The following is an 11,391-nucleotide window of genomic DNA, read 5'->3' as shown; positions in this document are numbered from 1 at the left end:
TTTCTATTTCTTTCTTTTCCATCACTTCTACCTATTTTGTCTAGATTATGCTCATATTTGCATTTACCCCATCACTGCTCAAACCTTTTCAGATCTAGGACCCCTAAACTGACACAACTGACTGGTTTAATGTGGTTTACATGTAAAAAAAAACAACAACATATAAATCACCTCTTTTTTCGTTTTTACTAATAGAATAAAGGTTTCACAAATATGCAACTGTGTCTTAAAGGAACTTTAGCCTCTCTGGGGCAGTCTAGTCCAGATTTTACAGCTCTAGGTACAGTGGTTTTTATTTTCCCTTGTGATTGAAACTGGACGCACTCTGAACAAACTGGACATCTTTACCGGTCACGGAAGGAAGTTACTTTAATAAACACACTTTCATTTCATTACACCACAGATTCTCATTTGAAAGGAGTTTTGCTTTCAGATAGTTAAGAAAAATTATGAAACCAATTCATTCTGTCATTGTGTCTTTTGTATGGATAGCAGGAGTGTGCAAGGATAATGAGCCCCTGTTCATTTTCAATGCGCTGACCAGTAAGGCATAAAAACATCAAACACACACAAGTACATATTCAAAATGACAGTTTTTTATTGGGCGAGCACGAACAAAGAGAGGAGGAGGAGGAGGAGTCAGATTGTTAAAATGAGATTTGCAGCTTCAGTCTGTAGAAATGATCCAGCTCATTGACTGACAGGAAGGGAAGAGATATTGGTTTACATCCCAGACACACACACACACACACGAAACACACATACTTGACAGGTGACTCACTGCTCAGTCACACACATGTTGTCCTACACGGCTCCGTGCAGGTACAGGGCCAGGAACTTGCTGAATGTTTCACTCTTGTATCCTGCCAGACCAGCCGGTACCTACGGGGAGACAGAATTACTCAACCTTACACTGCTGCCCTCTCCTGTTAAATATTCTCTGTCGTCCTGTCTGTTATCAGTAAATACACATGCAGTACATTCAGAGCGTACATAGCTCACTAAATCACTAGTAATATTTGTCTTCTTGTGTCATAAATGGTTCTGATTTGATGAGGAGGCAAGTGTCTTGAGACAGAACATGACTTAAAGTCGCGCTACACTTGGCAGAAATTGATTACGGTCGTACCTTCACTTGCTTCTTCTTGATGAGTGGTCGGACTTTTGCAAAATCGTAGAGCTCAACATCTTCTTCCAGCCACACCTGAATGTAGCAGACACAGAAGGAGCAAACTTATTCTTGCATCAAGCTTTTTTTGTTCTTTCTTTTTTTTACTTTGACTTCTGATTGAAATGGAAAAACAGATTTTTGTGTGAAAGCATAGGTTTTTGTTTCATTACTTGACTAGTTCTTCTTTGCATTTGAATTTACAGCATATTATTCAGTCCAGATTAAAAGCAATAACAAGCAGTGAGGTGCAGAAATACAGTCCTCCTAAAGTCCTGATCTGTGTAACCAGACTAAAAACCTTTTTTTAAATATGAAACTTTGATGTTAAAGATGCACTCCACTGAAAAACTCTTGACTGAATCTTCAGCAGTCTCCCCCTGTAGACTTAAAGAGGTGGTATTCTGCTTTTCGGCCTTTTCCCCTAGTTATATTGCTTTTTTGTGCATGTAACAGGTTTGCAAAGTGAAAAAGCCCAAAGGGAGTTCCCATCTCCCACAGAAAACTCTGCTCTGAACTGCCTGAAAACAGTTCGTTTGTAGTCCAGCCTGTAACGTCACAGGGATGAAAGCTAAACACGTCTCATATAACGCTCGCCAAGCTGCTTCTCTGACACGCTCATTGGCCCTCTTCTCGCTGACCTGCCCTTCTCTGCTTCTGATTGGCTAGTAGTCCTTAACTAGGAACTGCGCATGTGCAACAAAGATCATTTAGAGACCAGATGTATCACTCCATCGCTAAAACAAAGCGTTAACAGGGTGAAAAGAGGAGCTGCAGCAACGTGCAGTATGACAAAAAAATATGGTGATTTTTGAAAATTAAACCATGTAAACCTGTTCTGGTACAACCCCTAAATAAGATTTTGAACCTGAAAATGAGCGGAATTGCACCTCTTTAAACGTGGCTCTGAAATTCCAAACTCTCAATCTGTCTGTTCCCAACAAGATTTCTCCACAGCTGCCGTATTTCCCACCGTGTTAGACTACAAACTTTTCAGAGCTAGCTTTCAAGCCTATGTGGAAGGAATTTTTGATATCCAAAAGACAAATATTCCTTTAAAAAAAAAAAAAAAAGGTCTGACATCATATAGTTTCCTTTGTTGATCTGCAAAAGCACATTTTCAGTTTTGCAACATCTGCCTGAATTCCTTGTATCACTAAAGTTGCTTCATGTTGTTTTAGAGTTTACTCATCAATAAAGGTGACCTTTATCTGTACTCCTCTTCACTTTCTTTTTACCCTCTAGAGTTAGATGAGTAGCCTGATTCAACTCTGTATGCTTACTATGTGTCAGAGCCAGGAAGCAATTAACTTAGCTTAGCATATGTGAAACTATTTCTTCCCCCATTTTTCACTCCTGTCTGTTTTGTCCCTGCAGGTAGCTGCCAAGCTCGAGCCCGGAGGCTACATATGGAAACATGGGGAAACCGCTAGCCTGGTTCTATCCAAAGTCTATCTGCCCTACGAGAACCTCTAAAGCGTGCTAATTAACATGTAATATTAATCTGTACAAAAACTGAAATGTAAAAAAGGCAAGTTGTGGTTTTATGGGAGTTAAAGGTTCAGTGTGTAAGTTTTAGTGGCATCTAGTGGTGGGGGTTGGAAATTGCAATCAGCTGTTCACGGTGCTTTCAGGTGCTCCTCGGATGGTTCCACTTCCCGAGTTGTGAAGTCGTTCTTCCGACTTCAGTGCACGTTCATGTGCTCTTAAGTCTGAATGTGGAATCAACATGGACGCTGCTACAATGATGTGATGGATTAACATTATCAGAGCATTTAAACAACACGCAGACATCTAGTTCACTCTGCGTGGACAGCAAACTACCCGTTATAACCATATTACAAGTTACATATTTACAAAAACATGTGTACGCAATACGTGATTTTGCACAAATCAAAGTTCTATAAACTTCCTTATGTTAGATACGGTGGCTGACACGCTCTGACGGCTCTTGTGCTAAATAATCCGTTTGGTCCTCCATTTGTCCAAATTTCACTTCTCTTCTTACGTCTAATATACCAGAGAACTACGACTACTACTACTACTGTTAACGTTACTTGTTCTTCTTTGTCTTCCTACGTATTCAACGTAGTGACAAAACGCGCTCTGTAGAGCAGTTTGTCAGTTTGAGCTACTGTAGAAACATGGAGGTGCAACATGGCGACCTCCATTTAAGAGGACCGGGGATGTATGTAGATATAAATGTCTCATTCTAGTATAATAAAACGCAACAGTTCATTATGTAAGGTCTTTACACACCACTGAAAACATAGGTATGGATATTATATTGCATTTCTGTCAATAGATCCTCCTAAATATTACACACTGGACCTTTAAGTGCTGCATGATTTCTTGGTCAGGCACAGTAACTTCCCGGAGTCTTGTTGTCACCGTGACCTTCAGTGTATTTACTGCAGGGCTTTTGCAAAGTTTTTTACAGTTTCTTAGCAGCAACAAAAGTCCTCTCAGCTGTATAAATCTGCAGTAATGGAGCAAATGCTCCTTCAAAGCCACTAACATCTGGGGACTTTTTCACAAAGCAGCTATTAGTAGAAAAAAATGAAGCACCTGGTTCTTGATGCCGTCGTCTCCTGAGAGATCTGTGGTGTTGAGCTGGAAAACCATAAACTGGAAAATTCTACCGTTGGTCCCCACAGCCTGTACGGTTACAGGACGGTCCAATACACGCTGGGGTTGGGGCTGACGCACACAAGGTAAGAGGTCGAAAGAGAGAGAGAGAAGAAGAGTTAGAGAATGAGGAGCAGCAACTGGTAATACAGTATGTCCACAGATTTGTCGACTATAACAACGACGTGTCTCTTAGTCAGTAACTGACCTTTTAGTGCCATATTTCTGAAACTAATGTGCAATATTCTCCACTCTCAGTCAAATACTGCATTTTTAAAGGATTTTTAATACATATTATTTATTGTTACACTATTATCATAAAGCCTACTGTAAAATACTGCACACTTTCCACACTCTTGGTTATATTTTTATATTCTATTTACCAACTTTCCAAGTATTATTTCTATTCTTTTATACTTTAATGTGCAATGTGAGCAACTGTGACACAAGAATTACCCACTCGAGGATCAATAAAGTATTCCTGATTCTATTTCCTTACCCCATACAGTCTGTGTGCACGGGCCAGAGCGTTTCCAAAGGTGAACATGACCATCTTGGCTCTGAACTGTTCTGGGCGGAGCTTACAGCAAGCGTCAGCTCCCTCCAGGAAGTAAAGTGTGTGGGCATGAGGGTAAGGGTAGTCGCCCCTGAAACCTAATTGGATAAAACAGAAGTCATTTAATTGGGCTCGAACACTTGACAAACCCCGGACTTGACAAACTAGACCAGAATTTCTGTGACTGGCTGTCTTCTCACCTGTGCAGTTCACCTCCTCCTTGTACACGTTTACTTTCTGCAGGTCGATGGTGGGGGAGACGGGATAGAAGGTTTCCAGTACGTGATCTGCCGTGTCGCTCACTTCCTGTTTCCCAGAAATCTCGGGGAGAGGATCCATGCAGTTATGCAGTAAACCGTTCTGACCTCTAACCTGGAACAGGTCCTCACCTGGTGCACAAACGTAGAATGGAAACAGAAGTCCATTAGAATCCATTCAGTACATTTATTCTTATTTCAGGCAGCATTAACAAATTTTCAAGACTCATTCCTGGCCGTGCTTGCGGCGTAGCTCTTCCAGACAGTCTATCCCTTTGTTCCAGACTGAAATATTGGGTGGATTGACATGAAATTTTCTACAGACATTCATGAAAAATTGACACTATTGGTCAAGCCTACCGCGGAGGATGGCAACAACCGCAATGTTCATACTTTACACTTCAGGGCGTGTTAAATTAATAAATGAGTGCTTCAAAAGTTCCACAACCGTAACGAGCTCTGTAACGGTTCAAGGATGGATCGCCTGAAGCTCTAAAGCTGTAAGTGTTGCCGTGTTTTGTGTTGTTTTACTGTTTATTTCAAAGGTTATCTAACTTGGCGTTAGCATATTGCGCGGCTAATGTGGCTAGCAGGCTCGGCGACGTTGGACTAACGTTGTAATGCTGAGGGACAGTCGAAAGAAACTGAACAGTAAGCCTCATTTGAAGCTAACTAACGAGCGTAGTGTGTCGGATGGCTGCAGCTGTTTTTCCATGTTGCTTTCTGTTGAAATTTAGTTATAATGTTACCCTTTATGGCACCAAATTACTTCATTGATGAAAGATGTGATAATACCGCGCTGCTGAGTCCTAACAGCCCTAGGTGTGACGAGATTAAATTATGAGGATATTTCTTGTCAGGTATAAATCTGCAATAACTCACGCAATTGACCTTTTTCACATGCTGTCACATTAATTCCCTCACTCAGTGAACGCGTCATGTCATGTGTGTGGATTTGTGTAGAGATTTCTGCCTGATCCCAAGTGTTTCAGTTAGTTTCGGTTTCACATGCAGTCCCAAACTGCGTCAGTCAACCGGTGTGACGGGGATAACGTTACTACCAGCAGATCAATAACGTAATGCACAAAAGAGTAAAGGGCAGGTAGACTTCTCATTAAATGATGTCTGGTAATATTATGACTTTTCTCTGGACCTGTCAGAGAACACAGATATGCGGGAGAGATTCTGAAGGTGCAGAAAGTTTTGAACATGAGCAGAAAATCTGCTGAAACACAGGAGCTATTAAAGTCCAGGAGTTACTAACTAAATAACAATTAAATAATTTATCCTTGAGGTAAAAAGGTGCCACAGTCACATTTAAAGAGGTTACTTCCCCTAACAAAGAAACAGAAGAGAAGGGAAGACTAAACCATGACTCAGCAGGGAGGATATTACAGGAGAAAAGTTGATCTAAAGGAGAAACAGATCTGCAAGTTTCACAGAATACCTGAGAGCTGCACTGACTTGTGAAGGGAAGAGCTGAGGGACTCGTCACACCCCTAATTAACAACAGCTATTACCTCTTTTCCACGTTGCTGCCAGTGAGTATTTCTCAGCAAAGATCCTCCTTCCAAGCGCTGGATGAGTGGACTGTAGAGTTGCACACAGATGGAGCAAGTTCAGTAGCAAAGTGTTGCTGGGAAAGGAGCACACACAAACAAACAGCAAAAGAGAGGACAGAGATTTATTTCCCAAACAGTAAAGTAAAAGTAGCTGTGATGCCATCATAGCGTAGTGAGTCAATACAACTTTACGTTTGAGCTGTCAGAGGATTTGAAACATTTAGACCTCTGAATCTAACAACAGGGTTTACAAAAAGCACATGCAAATGTTGCTTCTACTATGAGTTTTGTGTGACAGGTAAGTTTAGGTATGCTTTTGTTGATTTTGTTCTTTTCACTTGTTGCAGTTATTAAGGTTAGTTGGGTTTTTGTGTTAGCTGATTTGGCTCGTCCCTCAGCCCTTCCCTTCGTTCCTTGCATCACCTTTTCCTGTTTTTGATTTCTCTTGTGGTGTTACTCGATCTTTGAAGAAAAGCTTGCGTCACTTGACAATAAATGGTTGTACAAGCCTGATTACATCGGCAATATGTTGCTTCCTTCATCCCCAGACAACAACCGGTGACTTAAGGTGACTGAACGATGAACTGAGGCTCTCTAAACATGACTGGTGGCAGAAAGGCTTTGTGCTGCTGACATGACTCATTGTTTTCCTTTGGAGAGAGCAAAGAGGCCAAACCTTGCTGCAGTGCTACTTCCGGAGTTGCCCGCATAGATGTTACGCCACAAGTCCAATCACTTTGTGTCAGTGACCAGTGACAAAACAAAAAAAAAAAAGGTTTCATGCATACAAACCGTATCTAGCGAGCAAAACCATCTACCATCTCAGCACCTGTATCCATCACATTGTGTGTTCACACTGAAAGCAAATCCAGCGTTTTGGGCAGCTTGATTACTTACAAAATCAATGCAAAGACGCAAATTCCTGCAAATTCGCTCTGGACGGCGCACGATTGAGGCTTTTGTCCTGAAATTTGCTGGTTCGCGCGAATTTAAATTTTTCAACTTGGGTGAGAAATAAAAAAATCAGCGGTGAGATTGTCCAAATGTCACCAGCAGCTTCGGAGCGTTGTTTAGAGAGGACCTGGCGAGCGGTGTAATGACAATCCGCTGGCCGACACAGAGCTGCTAAAGAACGGGAATGTGTACGGGGAGCAGCGCTGCAGCTATTGGACAAATAAACACCCGTAGTCGTTCTGGATTTTGCTCTGAACACTACGCCGTTTACCAGCGGGAGGAGCTCAGAGATAACTGCTTTTATAAAATTGGCTTTTTACTTTAGTTTTTTTCGATTACAACTTGATTTATCTTCACCCGCGCTTCTCGGCAGCTAGCTTCCGTGCACATCCGGGTTCCACTGTTGTTGTTAGCGTCGGATGGCACCGGAGTTCTGCTGGACTACGACTTCATATTTATATAAAAACCGGACCAAGCTGGACATTACTTGGAGAAAAGAAAGCGAGGAAGTTGAACTACCTGTGAGTTCAGAAAACGTGTCTGTAACTTTATTCCAGCTATCATTGTACTTTACTGTGAACAAGTTAGCATAGCGTAGCCCTGATCGATCCGAACTCCATTCAGAAAACAAACACATTTTAAAAGTTGTTGTCCTGCTGACAGACCTGACAAAGCATCAATTCATATGTCTAACAAATCGGCATCACTTATTGCAATTAAATCACAGCAAAAGGTGTACTTCGGGTTCATACAGCTGTAGTAATTGTGGTTTGTGTTTATCCGCTTATCGCGTTGTGTGTGAACACTCAAAATGTCCAGCGGTCAAACTCGTGCGCGTAAAGCAAGGCGAATATTAACTTCGCTTTCAGTGTGAACACACCTTAAGAAGTGCAAATTCCACAAACCTGTCACCAAATTCGACAAGGATGCAGTACTACTTATGTTCTCATTGTAAATATACCTTGGAGGCAGTGGTGGAACTAATGTCACATGTGGACCAGTGGTGGTAAAAGTACTAATACCTCAATATAAAATACTCTGTTAAAAGTAAAAGTAATGCATTGAAAAAGTTATTTAAGTGAAAAAAATCTGCTTTAGTAATAATATGCACTAACCAAATAAAGTATATTTTCTGTTTAGTAAAACCTGCTCTGCATGTAAATTGATGTAGAAATATTTTGCCAGTGTTATTAGGTAGCTGGTTACAGTAAACAATCTCTGAAAGTCATCTTCTCTGCACAAAAGTTATTCAAGTAAATGTTAAAAATGCCCAAAAATGTCTAAAGGTTTACTGAATTACCAACCGAATGAGCTTGTTAACGAGCAATGTATGCCACTTGTTTCCATGAAAACGCTGATCCTTAAGGGCTCTGCAGAGGGTTCAACTGTGTGTAAACTTGACAAAGAAACTTCAGTTTTTTTCAAGGTCAGCCATGTATTTCGTTTACTCGCACCTGGAGCGCTTTGTCGGAAATTTCAACTGGCACCGTGACCACTTGGCATCTTTGGGGCATGTTTGAAACAGTCCAGTGGACACACAAAGATTGAGTTTGCAGTATATTATTTGTAGAGTGTGCAACCTGCAACTTCTTTTGTTGCTTTTATTGTAATACTTTGCAGTGATTTAAAAAAAGAAACTGTTTTTATTTTTTCAGTGTTCACACAATTTACTTTTACTGACAAAACACACTAAATAAAACCTTTTCTTAATCCTAAAACTCTTGAGATGGCTGTTCATGCTTTTATCACCACACGTGTAGATTACTGCAATTCACTTTACTGCGGTATCTCGAAAACTCAAACTGCTCGTCTGCAATTGGTGCAAAATGCCGCCGCAAGATTCCTCTCAAATAGTCGGAAAAGTGACCATATCACCCCAATTCTGAGGTCTCTTCATTGGTTGCCCATTAATTTCAGAATTGATTTTAAAATCCTGTTATTTGTGTACAAATCTCTATGCAACCAAGCACCGTGCTACCTATCTGAACTGCTTCAACCATATACTCCATCGAGAAGTCTGAGATCAGGTGAAAAGAATCTGTTATTAGTCCCTCACTGCAGACTTAAACGCAGAGGGGATCGAGCATTTTCTGTGGTTGGGCCTCGCCTGTGGAACAATTTGCCCACAGAAGTAAGGATAGCCCCTTCTGTGACCTCTTTTAAGTCACTTTTAAAAACGTTTTTTATTGTTATTGTTGACGAGTCTGATACTGCTTTGGCTACTGCTGTTTAAAGCTGTTCTTAACTTTGCTGTACTTTTCTATGCTGTGCTGTTATGCATGGTATTATTGTCTTTTAATTCTGTAGTTCTGTAAAGCACTTTGGTCAGTCAGTGGCTGCTATAAAACGTGCTATATAAATAAAATGAACTTGAACTAAATGCACGTTGTCGTGACACCCTACCTGTATTTCTCTTTGCCTGGTCGTTCCTCTGTCGTGTCCCAGAAGCGGGCATGTTTGATGGCGTTCTGCACGCGTTCTTCCTGATCTGGTATCTGATTGGCAGGACTCTCCGCCAATGAGAGCAGCTGAGGCGGCAAACCAGAGATCAGCTTGGTTTTGGTCAACCACAGAGCCTGACGCACACCTGAGAGAGCGAGAGAGAGAGAGAGAGAGAGAGAGAGAGAGAGGTGAAGATCCGAAGTGACATTTAGAAAAATAACTCTGAGGTCACTTCCTCGCACGTAAAAGACTGAACATACCATCTGTCAAACACACTATGTACTTTATATTTAGGAATAAAGTAACCCCAGAATAAATAGATGTTTAAATGTTGCCAGGACTAGGAGACTGTGGGCAACAAAAAAGGACATTGATGACAGACTTCAACCATCTCAGAGACGATAGAAAACCAGCTTCCACATTATTTAGTGAGCGCAATCAACTAAAATGCCATTTGACCAGCTTATTATTCTTTCGTGTCATTGTGAGTGAGAGTGAACTAAATGTCAAATCATTATTTCTTTCCTGTTTAAAAGCTGATTTTTGCTCCTAGCATTGTTTGTTGCCCAGCCCTAGTTTGATCATCAGCAAAGGTGCACCCCTCTGAAAACATGACTAAATACCTTTTAATATATTAACTCTCCAAGCAACACTACTTTCTTTTGAGGCTTTATAGTAAAGACCTGGGCCCAGTTGTTCAGAAGTAATCTGATTGGACTTCGGCTATCGGATTGGATCAAATCTAAAATAAATCCCAACAGAAGGGTGGATTTTAGGAAACAGACTGTAATAAAACTTTAAAATTGGTCTAATAATACAACATTTACCATGTTGTAGCCTATATAGGCTATACAGGTGTTTATATTTTGCACATTACATATTAAGCCTTTCAGCATAGGTGTCATTTACACTGGCGACATGTCCCCACCACTTTCTGAAAGCACTTGCTAAAAGTTTTCTGAAAATTAGCTTGCAACGAGAAATGTTTAAGAACAAATAAAGATTCTTACTTGCACAACAGGAAAACATGAAATACAATGTAAATACAGAAGAAACAGATCTGCCCTGTCCAAAAAAGTAAGTTAGGCTAAAAAAACAAGCTGCTGATTACTGCATTATCATCATTATTATTATTATTATCATCATTATTATTGTATTTGATAAAAAAAATTATATTCTGATTTGTCATCGGCCACATGAATTTTGTTTCCCTTCAAGGGTGGTGATGGCGCAATGGATAAGACGCCTGCCTTTGATGTGAGAGACCCGGGTTTAATCCACCATTGTGTCCCTAAGCAAGACACAAAACCCCTCGTTGCTCCAGAGGCGTGCGATCTCTGACTTGTATAGCAATTGTAAGTCGCTTTGGATAAAAGCGTCAGCTAAATGAATAAAATGTAATATAAATAGACGTTTCCACCATAAATTGATGCAGAAAAGGTCTCTAGAATCCAGGAAATTAAGAGTTTAATGGGCCCCCCAGGACCCACCATCAAATAGTCTATTTCATCAATGAATACTTCTTATAAATAACATTGGAGTATCTTCTTATCTTGTTCTCTATACTCCAGTATTGTTCATTATCACGTCTCGTGGAATAAGTGTTTCACCACACCCCTAATCTGAGCTCTTAAATGTCCCCACCACTTTTCAACACAAAACGACGCCGTCGCCTTTCAGTACAGTAAAGTCAACACCTGTCAATAGCAAACAAAAATAATGTGTTTCATTATATCTGCCGCTGTTATCACTGTGCATTAATTACAATGACACAATTATCAGAGGTGAACCAGCTAGGAGGAGTTTCTAACATCCTTCACTGCA

The 11,391-nt window shown here is 40.6% G+C and overlaps 1 protein-coding gene across 1 annotated transcript in view; it reads right to left on the bottom strand.

Annotated features, from left to right (window-relative positions):
- Nucleotides 1-580: 580 nt before the first annotated feature.
- The window catches only part of mrpl37 (mitochondrial ribosomal protein L37), a 13,503-nt gene continuing 2,692 nt past the window's right edge, over nucleotides 581-11,391 (bottom strand). The window contains exons 2-8 of the mRNA XM_046051726.1: nucleotides 9,529-9,712; nucleotides 6,130-6,245; nucleotides 4,553-4,741; nucleotides 4,296-4,450; nucleotides 3,737-3,868; nucleotides 1,130-1,204; nucleotides 581-882 (exon numbers count right to left, since the gene is read on the bottom strand). Of these exons, the coding sequence (XP_045907682.1) occupies nucleotides 805-882; nucleotides 1,130-1,204; nucleotides 3,737-3,868; nucleotides 4,296-4,450; nucleotides 4,553-4,741; nucleotides 6,130-6,245; nucleotides 9,529-9,712 (929 nt within the window). The 3' untranslated portion in view covers nucleotides 581-804. The remainder of the gene's footprint in view (nucleotides 883-1,129; nucleotides 1,205-3,736; nucleotides 3,869-4,295; nucleotides 4,451-4,552; nucleotides 4,742-6,129; nucleotides 6,246-9,528; nucleotides 9,713-11,391) is intronic.

This window comes from Micropterus dolomieu, linkage group LG06, assembly GCF_021292245.1.
Source record: "Micropterus dolomieu isolate WLL.071019.BEF.003 ecotype Adirondacks linkage group LG06, ASM2129224v1, whole genome shotgun sequence".
Taxonomy (NCBI): Eukaryota; Metazoa; Chordata; class Actinopteri; order Centrarchiformes; family Centrarchidae; genus Micropterus; species Micropterus dolomieu.
This window is presented reverse-complemented; position numbering and strand designations above follow the sequence as displayed.